Source organism: Prionailurus bengalensis, chromosome E3, assembly GCF_016509475.1.
Source record: "Prionailurus bengalensis isolate Pbe53 chromosome E3, Fcat_Pben_1.1_paternal_pri, whole genome shotgun sequence".
Taxonomy (NCBI): Eukaryota; Metazoa; Chordata; class Mammalia; order Carnivora; family Felidae; genus Prionailurus; species Prionailurus bengalensis.
The window spans coordinates 3987026-4002420 of record NC_057357.1 but is presented as its reverse complement, the minus strand read 5'-3'; the positions used below and the strand labels follow the sequence as shown (position 1 = coordinate 4002420).

Sequence of the window (15395 nt, the reverse complement as noted above, 5' to 3'; positions counted from 1 at the left end):
GAGTTCCTTTATCACCAGAGGGTGGGGAAGACCCTTCTCTGACTGACAACGCAAAAGCATGCAAAAAATGATTGATAAATTAGACGCGTTTTTTTCTTTTCTTTTTTTTTTTTTTTTTTTTTTTTGGCATGGCGAAAATTTATATACACAGCTGACGGGAGTACAAAATGTCCCAACAAAATGTGGCGATTTGCTAATGTCCAGAAAATTTACACAGACAGTCACTGTCTGATGTAGTAAGTCTGCTCCCAGGAATCCACCCCCAAAATTCAAGACGATTGTGCAAAAGGCTGAAGACCACCTTAGTGCAGAATAACACCCCCACCCCGGGGAATCCCACACCGTCATTCCTGGGTCCTGTGCGTATGTTACCTGACCGGGCGAAAGGGACTCTGCGGATGTGATTAAGGTTAAGAACCTTGAAATAGGGAGATTATCCTGGATTATCTGAATGGGTCTAGTTTATTCACCCGAGTACTTACAAGTGGCAGAGGGGGACAGGAGGGTGGTCACAGTCAGGAGATGGGAGGAGAAGGAGGAGGAGTTGAGGAACGAGAGAGCCTGGACTGGTCACGGTTGGCTGGTAAGGTGCAGGAAGGGGGGCCTCGGGCCCAGGAACACGGTGGCCGCTGGAAGCCGGGGGTGGTGACGGTCAGCTGGGTTCTAGGACCACGAGGAGGTAAATTCTGACAACCCCTGAACCGGAAGGACACAGATCCTCCTCTGGAGCCTCTGGACAGGGACGGAGCCTTGCCGACACGCTGATTTTAGCACAGGAAACCCACACTGGACCTCTGGCCCACGGAACCATGACAGAGCGCGTGGGTTTTGGTCATCGCTTAGGGCAGAAAAGGGAGGGCCCCGCTGGTGGACTCAGCCAGTGCTGGCACACCGGCACCGGGGACAGCTGCGTCTGCACCAAGGCCCGACGGTGCACGCGGCCTCCCGGACCTGCTGTCAGGGGGACAGAGCGGCGTGCATCTGGTGTCCCCGAGGGCGGGACGGGGGCCACTGTGTGTCCCGGCTGCCATGTGAGGTGACCGGCCGCACAAGGGGGAATCCACAGCAGTCTGCCCTCGTCCACGGTTTCGCCTGGTCCAGAGGCGGGTGACCCTCCCCCCGACTGACACACGTCACAGACACCGTCATTCCTGCTTCCATCCGGTCCTGGGGCATCTTACACCTCCCGTGACCACCCAGAGTGGCGGGGGGGGGGGGGGAAGGTGGGTTGGTGCGGTCAAGTGTTTTGGGAGACAGTCCACATTCACATGACTTTTCCTTCAATGTATTGTTAAAATTGTTCTATTTTACTGTTAGTTACTGTTGTTCGTGTCTGACTGCACCTAATTTATAAATTAGACTTCATCGTAAGTATGTACATCTAGGGAAAAACACAACATATACAGGGGTCGGCACTGCCCCGGTTCCAGGGGTCCACTGGGGGTGTCGGAATGCATCCCCGAGGATACGCTGGCCCGGGTTTTGGGGTGAACTTCCAGTGTGCAGGAGACATGGGGCCAAGGAACAAGTGACAGCACAGGGAGGTGAAGCGTGTCCCTCCAGCGTGGGACACCCAGGCGACAGCTGCCTGGGACTTGTCCATGAGGCACTGGCATGGTACCACAGGAGGGCTCTAGATGAAGGGTCCAAACCTGCAGAGACAGAAGGCAGACTCACCCTTGCTGGGGATGTGAGGGGGGAGGGGGAAGAGTGCCGGGGGTCATAAAGGGCACACGGAAACTTCTAGGGGTCATGGGTTTGCTCATCAACTTGACCATGGTGAGGGTTTCGTATTCAGAAGAATACGTACAGCTAAGTCAAAACCTACCAAACGGTACGGTCTAGAAATATCCAGTTTATTGTATGCCAATTAAACCCTGATAAAACTGTTAAGAAATTTCTTTAAACAATTTAAGAGTCATGACAACCAAATGCATACTGACAAGTCTGTGTGGATCTTGTTTTTCATCAAAACCATAGTAAAAAGATATTCTTGGGAAATTTGAACGTGGACTGATTATTAGATGATAATGAGGAATTTTTAATTAACCTTATCAGGTGTGATAACTGAATTATAATACTGAAAGTATCTATATTTTACTTTTATTTTTATAAAGGCTTTATTTTTTTAAGTTTATTTATTTATTTTGAGAGAGAGAGAGAGTGCGCGAATAAGCTTGTAAGAGCTCCTGGCAGAGACAGAGGGAGAGAGAGAATCCCAAGCAGACTCCATGCTGTCGGCAAAGAGCCCAATGTGGGGCTTGATCTCATGACCGTGAGATCATGACCTGAGCCAAAAATCAAGATTAGGAAGCTTAACTGACTGAGCCACCCAGGCGCCCCGCAAGTATCCACATTTTAATGTAAAGTTTTTATCAAAGGAAATACAGACATGCACACAAGTGCACCAAGCACGGGCGCACACACAAGATGAACACACATATGGAGCCCAACTCCAGACCGAGCAACACCAGCAGCATTATGGGGGCTCCAGCCCTGCTGTCCCCCAATGGAACTGTAAGACTCCAAGGGGAGCCAGGATTCCAATCCCAAAAAGTACTTCTTCTTGTTCTGGAACTTTACATATGTGGAATCAAACAGTATATACTCGAAACACAAGTCTGGCTTCCTTTGCTCAACATCATGTTCATGAAATTCATCCACATAATAGTTACACGCACCTACACTTTAGAGACATGTGCTAGAAATCTGGCGGGGAAACGGTGTGTGGTCTGAGCTTGCTTTAAAATGCTGTGGCTGAATCAAATCAGCACATTGTACACCTTAAACTCAGATAGTGACTTATGCTAATTACATCCCAATGAAACTGGGGGGGGGGTGATGATAATGGATAGATGTGTGTGTGTGTGTGTGTGTGTGTGTGTGTGTGTGTGTGTGTGTAATTATGTATATGTGTATCTATGGGTATATAAAGAAGTCAAACTGCCTAACCAGATTGGCTGCTCACATTACCATTCCATACACAAACATGACCACATAATTCTGCACAAATGACTTCACATAATACAACTCCTACTACCTTTGATCTGCTCGTTTGCATTAAATAATATGTACGGGAACACCTTTCTATGTCAGTAAGTCAACAAACGTAATCTTTACCATTATTTTTCATAGCTGCATTTTATGACATAAAAGCATTAAAAAAAAACAGCTCAGCAACAATAAAGAGGGGGACTAGATGAATCTAGGTAATAGAACAGATGAGTCTAGGTCATGGGTATATGGGAGTTCACTGCGTTACCGTCTTTCCTCTCCGGTATGTTTAAAATTTTTTATGTTAAAATTAAAGATGTGGTCGTGGGACAGCAGTACTGAGCAAATGTCCTGTGGCAGAGAAACTGCTCTGTGTCCACCACATCGTTTCCTCCTCTCGGGCACACTGAGAGCCGTCTCAGACCCCCTCACGTTAAACTGGAGCCATGCAACATAGACATATTCTGGTAGACAGAATATGGACAGAGCACCGTGATCCCCGCTGGCCCCAGAGGCATGAAGCGAAGCCTCCGTCCGGTGAGCCACCACATCCCTGTGGCCCCGCCGAGCCTCACGTGCAGGCCTAAAGCTGGGAGACCTGCATCCGTGGCATCCCCGGGGTGCAGCCCTCCCGTGGGCAGTGATACAGAGGGCACCACGTGCTCCCGCAGGCCTTGCCCAGCTATTTCTGAGGGACCTTGAGACCTAGAATTGGTTTTCATGAGATAGAGTGATTTTCTCCCATAATTTCTTCTGTGTATTTTAAAGTTCGCTTTCATCATCTTGATTCCCATTCACTGGGGACCTGCTATTTTCAACTTGACGTTGGGGGGGGGGGGGACACTTTATTTCCTAAGGAAATAATTGTTGTGGTCTCATTTATCGATGAGTCCCAACGAGCAGGTTTGGGCTTCCAGAATCCTGCAGAGGTTTTTGGAAATAGTTGCTTAGTGAAAGCTTTGAGGATCTGAATAGAATCTGTTCCCTGATCGACAGCCAATATGCAGGAGTGACTTATCTCGCAAGAGGGCAGAAGCACAGCTATGAGTGTCGCTGGCACGTTCCTGCAGACAAGAACGGTCCGGAGACGTTGCTGTTCCCATCACTTGTCTCTTTAGCTTTTTACCTCCTGTTCTTGCTGGGACATGGAACCGTGGCCTGTGTGGCACTACCCCCGTCTCCGGGACCCCGTGTGACCTGCCCTCAGGCCTTCCTGCTGGGTCCTCCACTGCGATGTGCACGTTCCTTTCCCAGCACCCTGAGCGTCTTTCTCCCAAGACAGAAACCCCTCCTATTCCTTTTACTGCCTGGGACAAGCATGCTGTCCTCACGGCACGTATTCACGCACACGTACATTTGGTGGCTAATTGTTACATGGAATTAAAAAGAAATAAATCAAGGATGCTATCCAATTGGGTACCTATTTGGAGTCAAACTTGAATGTGAGCACTAGCAATCACTCCTTCCATGGCCCGCAGGCTCACGTCCCTATCTCCCGTGTCCGTCCACATCCTGCCCTCAGCAGCCTGTCGTCTCCAGTCTCTTGTCCTGCAAACACGACCACCTCCCCAACCACTGTCCCGAGGGTCACCGCGCTACTGACCGGTCATTCTTCAGAGTCTCCCACCACCACACGCAGGCCCTCGTGTGGCTCTCTGGAAAGCCCTCCGTCCGCTTCCGCGAGCGCGTACCTGTCCCTCTACGATCCACCTGGAGATGGACGTCTTCCCATCGTAGCCGGGGCGGAACTGAAGTGTGGCTGAGCGGGGGCTGATGTTGGAAATGACCAGGTTGGACGGGGCACCAGGGAGCTCTAGACAGAAAGGAAAGAAAACATGGAGAGGCGAGGTTCTGAGAGCTTAGGAAACGCATCAAATGTGTCAGCAAGGACACGGTCTCAAGACGCCCAGATTTGCTTTCAATACCCCTAAGCGAGAGGCACTGCTTCCCCGGGACGTGACCCCAGCACGATCCTTACTTTCCTAGGGCCGTCCATCAGGCCCCACGGCCTCTGCAGTGGGGCGAGGACACACGCGGCCCCAGACGATAAACTCGGAAGGTGGGACTTACTCGTGTCTCTGCACAGCCGGTAATTAACAGCTACAGGCTGAGGGAAGTAAGCGTGAGCGGATGTCATTCTTCCTGGCCCCAGAAAGAGCACAGAGACCAAACACCCACCGTCTCTCTGGTGAGGACCGTGAAGCCGGGGCAAGCGGAGCGGGGCGGGCGGAAGACAGCAGGTGCCGTGTATCACTGTCAGGTGCGCGGGGTCCTGAGCCTTAGGCTCCCGGGTCCGGTTTCCAAGACAACCACATTCGGGTGAAAATGCAAGGCTCTCCCCACTCTGCCTGAGTTCAGTTGCTCCGGCAACGAAATGGCGGGGTGGGGGGGGGGGAGACATGCCCACCCTGGGAGGTTACATGGGTCTTTGGCCTACTCACCGAGTGGAGACCCTCGGGCAGGCTGCTCCCCCAGAGAGCCGGTCCCGCTAAGAAGCGGGATACCGTGAGTCTGAAATATGGGCTCTTATCTTGGCAGCACAAACGGGGAGGCTAGGGGGATGGGGTGAAGCCGGCAAGGATGCCGTGCAGGCAGCAGAAGCGGTGGGCAGCCCGCGCCGTGTCCGAGGAACATGTCGCGCTGGGGGGGGAGGGGGCAGGGGGCTGCAAACCGGGACGAGCATGGGGACAGTAAGGCCGTGTGAGCGGTCAGGACAGCACTGGCACAGGCAGGGTCCTCAGGACATCAAGGGTCCTTCCCGAGTCTAGTTTCATGACTCTGAAGCAGGAAATGTTTAAATCGAAGGACAAGTGACTCTTGTCTTTGTATTTCTCGGCTCGCTGGACTCTTTATGTGGTGCTCCAGACATTTAGTGGCTGTGAGCTTGAAGTGCATGAAGCGGAGCACAGTCCTCCAGCGTGATGTGACGGTGGGTGTGAGTTTGCTTCCAGACAGATCTCCAGGCCCTGGACCCGTGTCCAGCTGCAGGTGAGTTCACCAAGGTTAACTTGGCACAGCGGGGCCCTCTCCCTGCGAGTTCTCTCTCCGTGGTGCCTCCGGAGGTCCGTAAGGTGCCTGAGCCGACCCAGGGGGACCTGGTTACACGTGGTGATGCTCCCCAAGTCGCCGTCCATCGCTGAGCGTGAGACAGTTCTCACACATCCAGCGTCCCGCCATCATCGCTGGTTATCAGGGCGTTAACAGTATCTTAAACGTGTGCCGTGGGAACGGGCTGTTGATGGCGAAGAAACGAATCTCTCTGGCAGTCAAAGACTGCTCTCTTTCAAAAAGCAAACTCATTTTGTAAACGCATTTAAGAGACACCGGACTGCCTGGAAGCATGGTCCCCGACCACCTGAGCACCTGCTGCAGAGGCAAATCCTCCAGTCCCGCCCCGCATCTGCGGGCCCCAGAAGTCCCTGGGATGCGCTGTGGGTGGCCGTGCCGACCCGCCACCTCAGAGAGAGGGTGCGGTGACCAGGTATCTGGGGACAGAGACTGGCTTGGGGACACCTGCCCAGCTGGCAGAGCGGGTGGCCACTGGCCTCTACAGAGTGTCCTACGAGGTCACGCTGCTCAGAGGAGAGGAGACACCGTGCCCTCCTCCTTCATCGCACCCAACTGGGGGTGGCGGCTGCCGAGCTCTCTCGTGAACGTGGCCCCTGTGAGGAGAATGCACTCTTTCCTGGGCGGATTTCTTTTTTTCCTCTATCCATTTTATTTGCTTTGCGTCCCTTCCAGATTGCACGTGTCCCCCTTCCAAGAAAGCGGCTGGGTGTGAACATGGAGTGGGAGGGAGAGGGAGGCGGAGGGCACGATGGGGGGACGTGCAGACTTCAGAGGGGGCTTCAGGGCCTAACCCTCGAAGACCAGCCAACACGAGGCAAACTGGCATCTTGTGAGTGGCCAGAGACTGACAGCTAGAATTACAGTCGAACCGAGAGCCCACAGCACTTTCCCGCGTTCACTTGTGTTTGTGAATTCCCAGGAAAAACATGTATTTTAAACAGAAACTTTAAGATTAGAGAGAAAAGAGCTGAGTGCCATTCTCCAAGGCTGGAGCGAGCGTGCTGCATGTTCGGGAAGATAATTGAGTCCCCGGCGCCTGGGGACGCGTCTGCCTCTCCCTCTGTCTGCAAGATCTTTCCTCCCCTGCCACCTCCTCCAACTCCTTCTTATCTCCACCCAAGTCTCCATTGTGTAGTTCGGGGAATGAAGTTTCATGCTTCCTGTTCTCGGTTTCCACACCCACATCTCTCACCGTCTTCCCTGCAGGCCCCGACTACCGTTTCCCTGGAGGGCCGCACCCCACGGCCAGCTCGCTCCCCGGGGCGGGATCCCCCCCCACCCCGCCACCCGACAGCAGGTGCTGGCAGACGGGGCTGACTCAGGCCACAGGGCCCGCTTCCCACCCCACCGCCAGCAGGAAGCGGACCCCCCTCTCTTGAAGGTCCCCGGCGGCCGGGACACGGAGCTGCCTTCAGCCCCAGGCGTCGGCGTTCTCTGAGGGCAACGTCCTCAGACGAGCGGCAGCTGGGCTCTACTGACCTGGCGGCACTCCGGAAGAAATGGTGGACGAGGTCGCCAGGCCGGCCCCCGCCGCGGTGACGGCAGCCACGTCGATGGTGTAGGTGGTGAGCGAGGACAGTCCTTGGATTTTGTATTCGTGAGTCGTGCTGTTGAGGGTGTGGGTGAGCCGGGAGCCGTTCCTGCCGTATACCTCCCAGGAGACCTGGTAGCCTAGGAGCAAGAACAGAGTTAGCCGGACCTCCCGGGAGCCGAGGGCACGCCAGATGCGCTGTGTCTGAACATCCGCCACAGCACGGGGGGCCGGGAGGACGCGCAGCCTGCCCAAACCCAACTCGGAGTCGAGCCCCTTCTTCTGCGGCCCAGTGCGCCCCCCACCGGCCCACAGTGCTGTCCCCGCACCCCCCCCTGCCCCCCCCCCCCCCGAGACCCAGAGGGCTGCCTGGGTTTGGCGACCTCAGCCCCGGAGCTGGGTGGGTGGCGGAGAGAAGAGTGATGGCCACCAGCCTGCTGCGCCTGATTTCAACTCTTGTCAAAACGTGGATGCGTTTCATCAATATTTCCATTTTCGTAGGCTGGTATTTTCATTATACCCTGCTCTAAATCAGGAGCTAGCTCCTGGGTTGCAACTAATTTGTGGAAACACTGCCACTTTCTCCCTCATGAAATGATTGATTGACGCTCTCTCCCGCACAAAGTGCTTTGCCTAAAAAGTTCCTCTGGGCCCGGGCGCCACTTCTACTGCTCCCCACCTTCTGAGCCTCCCGTTTTCCTGGCGAAATTTCTCCTTCCCCTGGACGCCGTTCCGTCTGGGGCGGGGGCCGGCGGGGGGCTCGAGATTACAGTTTAGTCAGCCTCGGATTCCACCGTGATTTTAGGCTCAGGGAAACAAAGCCTCAGCAAGATCCTGAATCGGCCCCCCGTGGAGGGGAGTTTATGTGATTAGGGACCCTTAAGAGCGGCTCCTGAAGAGGGAGACAGTGATGGAGAGCACTCCCGGGCCCCCCGGGGAGGGGAACCACCGAAATGCTTGCTCTTCTGTCTTTCCAGTCAATAAACTCGGGACACCGAAGCACTGAGAGGAGTCTTAAAGCTCATTCTGATGAAGGCAATAAATATAGTTAGAAACTTGTGCTTGCAGGTAAATAAGAATTTAGAGAGCATCTTGGGACTTTAATATTTCGAAAAAAAATTAATGTCAGAAGCTGCTGCCTGTCTGCAGTCCCACAGCCCGGGGGCTCTGGGGCACGGACACCAGGCCCCCCAGCTGGGCGGTGCCGATCAGGCATCCGGGGCAGGAGGGCAGCAGAGGGGTCCCGGCCACTGGCCGCTGGGTGCCTCTGCGTACATCACCTCCACCTGGGCCCCTGTGCTGTGCTACACCCATCTGGGCTGTGGGCTGCCTGCCCGCCTCCCGCTAGTCTCCCCTGCACAAGGCCCCGCAGGTGACGCCCCACGCGGCTGCCCTGCTCCCCCTATACCCCAGACTCTCCCTCCTCACCTCCCGCCTCACATCCTGCCTCCCTCCTTCTCAGCGCGCCAGGCCAACCTGTTCTTTTCATTTTGTCAGTTCGGAATTTGGATCTAATTGTACGATTAAAAATCAAATTACTGGCTTCAAACACACAGTTCCTGGTGTTCGGGGGCGTCCTGAGCACATCAGTTCATCTAATCCTCACAGCGGACCCTCCGGGTCAGAGCTGTCGCTACCCCCTTTACGGCGGGGAAAACTAAGGGGCAGAGAGGTCCGTGGGCTTGCTGGGAGCGGCCAAGGGTTTCTAGGGCTGGCCCGGGGCTGCGTGCTTCCCCACAGAGCCCCCCCGTGCACGGCCCTGTCGCCGAAGCCCTGACCCTGGCTCCACCTGGCACGTCTCTGAGCAGTCTGATGGCCGCGTCTTCCCTGAACCTACAGCAGGAGGCGTCGCGAAATGCTATGAGCTTGGCCGTCAGACAGTTTTATCCGTTTGAAAGCTGTCCTTCGTCAAACTTCACAGAAATATGGCATGTTGCTCGTCATGGCAACCTGGAGCCCAAACCCGATTGGAGTCCTCAGTGGGGGGGCCTTGTTGGAGTCCGTCAGCATCACACCTGGTCGCCGGGTGGGCCACGACCCTTGCGGATGCAAACAAAACCGAACGACACTCATCTGCTCAGGAAGGGCGCGGGAAAGCTCGGCTGTGCCTGGCGGCTCTGGCCCGGGGGCGTTTCACCTGCTCCAGTCGCGAGAGGAGGCAGGAGGGGCCGCCCCTCTGGCGACCGGCGCCTTCAGCGGGCCTCCTACCTGCTCCGGATGCCGCCTAACGGAGACGAACGGCCGCAGGAGCTTCAGAAATAATTTTCTGTTGATCTGAAGTAAATTCTCTACAAGAGAGCAGTACATCCAATCACAAGCTGTCTGTCTGCATCCTGGCCCTCATAAATCAGAGTTTACGCAGGGAGAGTGGAAGATGCTGGAATTTACAATAAGCGCAATGGGCAATTTGCTCGGCGGGCAGGCCGCCCCTGCTCGGGGCTGCCTTCTCTTTCTGGCCGTGAATTGACTGGGAGGCGGATAAAGAACGGCTTCCTCCGGGCGTCTCGGCCACCGAGCGCCCCACGCAGAGGACCACACCGTGCCGCTGTCGTCGGCCCCAGTAGCAGCTGCACTGACAGGGAGCCTCCAGAAGGATGGTGGGTGGCTTTGGAGGCCGGGTCTGCCCACAAACCAGGCTTTCCTTTTGCTGCACTTGGCGAAATCCTCCCCCCGGAGCCCGGGGCAGGCTCTGTGTTGCTGCTGGCACGCCCCCCGGGAGCCCGGTCGAGGGAGGGTGCTGACCTGTCAGGGCAGCGCCGCCTGGGCTGGGGAGGGCCTCGCCGAGGGCAGGGGTCACCGGGGAGGTGACTGGGGGGCCCGTGCAGTGAGGCCAAGGAAACCACGGCCGTCGGGCCTCGGCTCCGCTAGGCCCTCTTCCTCCGCAGGCCTCCCCAGAGCTGCAGGGACCCGGGCACGCTGTAAAGTTTGCGTGGGAAAGGGGACAGCGCAGCCAGACAGAGCGAGACGGGGACCACGTGGCTGACAGGGGAAGCGGGGCATCCGTCCGTGGCTCTGAGGTCACGGCGGTGCCAGAAAGCACCAGGACGCCAGCAGCCAGGAGCTCCGATGGCCAAGGTCCATGCTGAACAACACGAGGCTGCTGCGTGTAACCACAGGTATTTGTTTAAATAAAATACGAAAATGAATTCATTAAGCCCTATTAGCTGGCGAGAACAGATGATCGTAAATCGCGAGTACTGGCAACCACGGCTCAGCCGGGGACGCCGGCTCTGCTCGGTGACTTCGTGCGCCGGCGCGCCCACCGGAAGATTTACACCAGGAGCGAGGTGTGGGGTGCGTTCACAGAGGACGGGGCGGGGGCCAACTGTGTCTCTGTCGGAAGGGAAGTCTCTGGGTCCATACGTGTCCACCACGGAGCCCTGGCCAGACTTCTGAGACACGGCGGTCACAGGGCCCAAGCGCGCAGATGTGGACGCCTCGCCTCTGAAGTCGGCGCTGAGCACAGCCTCGTTCCGGCCATAGGACTGGAGCCGACCCTGAGAGATCTGAGCTGGATGCCCTTTGCTTCCGAGGGCAGTCGTCCTCTGTGCGCTTCTCCCTGGTCCTGCTTGCTTTGCTTTTTCCTCCCTCTGTGTGGCAGAAAACAAAGTTCACCTACACCGGCTGCTGCTGTCTACGAGGTCCTGCTCTGCCCACCCACACTCTGTTCAGTTTCTTCCCTCCAGGCAGCAGGAGGCCTTTGTCGTTTCGCAGTCACACCTGCGATCTGATGGATGCTGAGGGGACTGCCAGATACACAACAGATCTGGGCCCTGCTGTCCAATTTCAATAGTGACTCTTCCCTTTTCCTGGAGTGACAACGTTGCTGACAGGAGGCATTTCAAAACGTTAGCTCCGAGGGCAGAACCAGACCCACAGATGTACCCTGGTCGAAAGTCAGGGTTAGAGGCCGCATCGGGGCCCGTGTGCCCTCTGGGACGTGGTCTAAGCACACCAGTCTATAGGGGCCTCTGGCCGAGCTCAGGAGACAAGGTAGTGTTTTGTGGACAAGCAGGAGAGGTTGGCACCAGGAAGTTTCCCGACTAACGGAAGGGAACAGAGGAGTTTAGGGTAGGAAGGCAGTCCCCAGGCTATGCCTTAGGGCACCCGGGACACGGCCTGGAGCCCCAGAAACAGCACGAGGACACAGTGATGCTGGGTGCCTCCCACCTGTGTCCACAGGGGACCACGGTTCTCAATTTCAGGACCACGGCATGCCACACGCCTTTGCCCACATCCTGTCTTTGCAGAGCTGGGTTTCTGGTGGTGTCGGCGATACAGAGGCAGGTAGGCTTCCATTAATTTCAAATTCAGCTGTTGAGATGTTTGCATATAATTAAGTTTTTTGCACCAAGTGACCTCATCCAGAGAGCTGCCAGGTGTGTGGAGACACTCGGTGGGAGCCCATGACCCCAGGAAGACGGGAGCCCCTGGGTCGGCGTTAGGAACATGGTGTGAACCCCACCGCCATCACACTGAGGAGGGAGAGGCTAGAACACAGACACTTGTCCCCCCGTGCCGGCCACGTGACCCTGGGACGTCGACACCAGGGTCTCAGACAGGGGTTGTAAGAGGTGCTCTGTGTGCTTGTTCCAAACTAAACAGGATCCTGCAATGCTGAGGTGCCTGCCTGTGGTAAGTGCCCGGGGTCGCCACTGCTGCTGTCTAGGACGTGGCCCCGAGGCCAGGCAGCGGGGACGGACGTCACTCCTGGTCTCTCCAGTGCATGGCTAGCATGAGCGGGCTTCTGGAGTGTCGGGCACAGGAGGGCCTCCGTGGGCTTCTGCAGGCGGTCAGGCTATCCGCTGAGGGACAGGTTTGTCACAGATGCACAGGAAGGATGGACACCACTCGCTCAGGAGCTGGCTCCCCCTGAGGCCTCAGGGTCCAGGCTTAGAGGGCCGAGGCAGGAGCCCCAGACATGACAGGAGATGCTGCAGGCAGAGTCCCAGGGCGCGTGGCCGCGCTGTGGGGACACGAGTGGCTGGCTTGACATTTCACAAAGCGCTCAGTAAACGGAAGGGGCCGGTGGCGGCCGCAGCTCTGGATGGTGCTGCGCGCAGCCGCCCGGGGCCTCCTCCCTACGGCCCCACGAGGGCTGTATCACTGTCCAGACAAAGAAACGGAGGGTCTGAGAGGTGAACTGAAGCCCTCAGAGCCCCTGAAACAGTGGGACACGGTCCTTCCCACCTTTACCTGAGGCCAAAGCCTGCATGGCTGTTAACCAAACCCAGAACTGTTTTTTCAAGCCAAGATTTAAATTAAGCCTGAACCTAAAAGGTGAAGCCTCTTCTATACGAAAAAAATCATCAAAGCCCTACAAAAGACAAACCGCTCCCCAGAGACGCCTGAAGTCAGAGAGGAGCCTGTCTGAGGGCGGGGCAGGCTGGCCGCCCCGGTCAGCCGGGGTCCTCCGAAGACCCTGTACGGGGGGCCAGGGGCAAGGAGCCCGAGCCAGGACACCCAGGCCTCCCCGTGGGGCTCCCGGGGCCCTGGCCGCTGCCGGATCGCAGCGTTTTAGCAAAGGGTCTGCACACAGTGGACGTCTGGTGCATGCCTGCTGAAGGAGGGCCCTTTGGGCCTCAGCGTCCTCTGAGAATCTGTCATGATATCGGCACATACTTTGCCACATCGCCTCGAGAATCGAGGGGGACGGTGTGTGTGAAGGGATGTGCCACAAAATGCCGATTCTCCCTGATCAAAGGCTCTAGAGGTTCGTTAAGAGAACGCACGGAGGCCTGGCCTCTGACTCGAAAGCTGTGGCCCACAGAGAAATACCCCAAAGGACGTGGGGCCCCAGGGGCATGATCTCGGGCGTGGCGACCAAGCCCTCTGCCCTCTGTCGATGGCCAGGCGGACACGTCCGCTACCCAAAGAGGCCGCCAGTGCACGTCTACCCAGAGGGCTGTGCGGGGTATGACCAGGCCATCTCCTTGCTGGGACACAGTCTGCATTTCCTTTTTCAGAAGACAGGGACACTAACCTGTAATAATGCCATTTTTTTCCAGAGGCTCCTGCCAGCTGACCTTGAGGGATGTGTCCAGAATCTCCGTGAAACTCAGATGTCCCACAGCTCCTGGTTCTAAAAATAAGTTAAAAACAAAGTCGCCTGTTAGCACAAGAGTCCCTTCTCTTTGGGTCAGATTTGTGTGGAAAGTTCTAACCCGGCAAGGGCAGCCCGCAGGCCAGAGCCGAAGGAAGCGCCAGTACAAATCCTGCGGGGGTGAGGGATTTCGAGGTGGAAGGTGTCTGGGCTCTGGGCACGTAAATTATTTTGCTCAGCTTCGTCCCAGCCACGCCGAGAACCCAAGCGACGGGCCGTGGGAGAATGCCACACTTCACTCTCCTTCTCCTCGATCTGATCTAATGAGAACCACCAGGCTGGCTGGGTCCCGACAAGCAGCCCCAGGCACCCGGGCGTCCGGCCTGTGAGGGGCCCTGCCCTGTGCAGCCGTTCTCCTGACACCAGAGGGTCGCGGGGTGGAACAGCGGCTTAACGAACAGCCGGCCGGACTCAAGGCCCGTCCCCGACGCAGTTCCTCACACTCTCTAGTCTTCGTTTGCTTCTCTGCACAACGGGGACAATAAAAATAACTCCCTGGGCCAGGCAAATGTGAGAATAAAGCTGAATGAAACAAGGGCCCTGGCACAGAAACGCTGCCTGATACCGGCCGCTATTCTCAGCTCTGTGTTGTCCTAGTATCATGACAGTCATTTGTGAGAGGCACCCAGACAAGAAGTCCCAGAGCCCAGCGTGAGGTGAACAATCCACGGTCATGGACCCTCAGGGCCAGGGACCCCTCGCCTTGTGGCACACAAGGTCTGGAGAAACAGGAGGGGAGCCGGGAGGAGCTGAGGAACCCAGTCCCCCAGCACAGGCCCCCACCCCCTGGGGGGGGGGTGGTTTGGCGGTTCCTGCTGAGCTCTCTGCCCCACATGGCTCCTCCAGTCAGACCCCGAACATGCCACACTGAGATCTTTCTAGTAATAACACAGTGCAGTATGTCAAGCTTAAAATAGGAGAGCGCGAAGTCATGGGTGACGCGTGTTGGCCGTCTGGCCAGAGAGCAGAGGAGGCTTCCTTGGGAGAAGCCTCACCCCCGTGCCGGCTCCGGCCAGCCTCGGTTGCAGACGGTGGATTCAGAACGCGGTGCTCGGCTGGTACCTGGACAAAGCTTCCTAACGCAACTTGTAATTTAAAAAAAAAAAAAAAAATGGCAACAGCCTCGGCAGATACACTTATCTGGGTGGAACTTTCAAAAGACTTTTTACGGATAAGCTCAAACACTGACAAATGCCACTCTCTGAGTAGGGAAGACGGTAAAATAGAACGGTTGTTGAAACACGCTCATCTGCCTCCAGTTTTGAGTTTCCAGAAAGACATTCTGATGGATTTTTGAACTGACTTCTTTTTTTTTCAATCGATAGAGCAGCAAAGAAAGCTTTTTGCTCCTTTTATATTCTCAGTGTTTCTGCTTCTTGGATTCCTGCCCAAATATGCTGTCCTCCAGCTCTGCTGGAAGCAGCTGGCAATGTCTGGGCTTAAAATTTATATTCTGTTTCCTCTTTACTGTGTTGCCCACCCTCCCCTCCCCAGCCCCCGAGTTCCCATCACGTGGGAGCTTTGTGGAAGGGGACCTGCTGGCTGCTGAGCTAAGGGAGGTGCCGTCAGCCAGAGAGCAAGGGAAGCCGTCCCTACGGCCCCCATGGGGCCAAGCTAGCACCCGACCGCCACCTTTCCGTGAGACAGTTCACATTCTGAACAGGAAAAACAGGCTTCTTGCCTGCCTCCCCCCCAAAA

General features: G+C 56.2%; 1 protein-coding gene across 1 annotated transcript in view; it reads right to left on the bottom strand.

Moving 5' to 3' along the window:
- SDK1 (sidekick cell adhesion molecule 1) overlaps positions 1-15395 on the bottom strand; it is an 883215-nt gene that overhangs the window by 131918 nt on the left and 735902 nt on the right. The window contains exons 20-22 of the mRNA XM_043561368.1: positions 13578-13676; positions 7543-7734; positions 4686-4807 (exon numbers count right to left, since the gene is read on the bottom strand). Coding sequence (XP_043417303.1) covers positions 4686-4807; positions 7543-7734; positions 13578-13676 — 413 coding nt within the window. The remainder of the gene's footprint in view (positions 1-4685; positions 4808-7542; positions 7735-13577; positions 13677-15395) is intronic.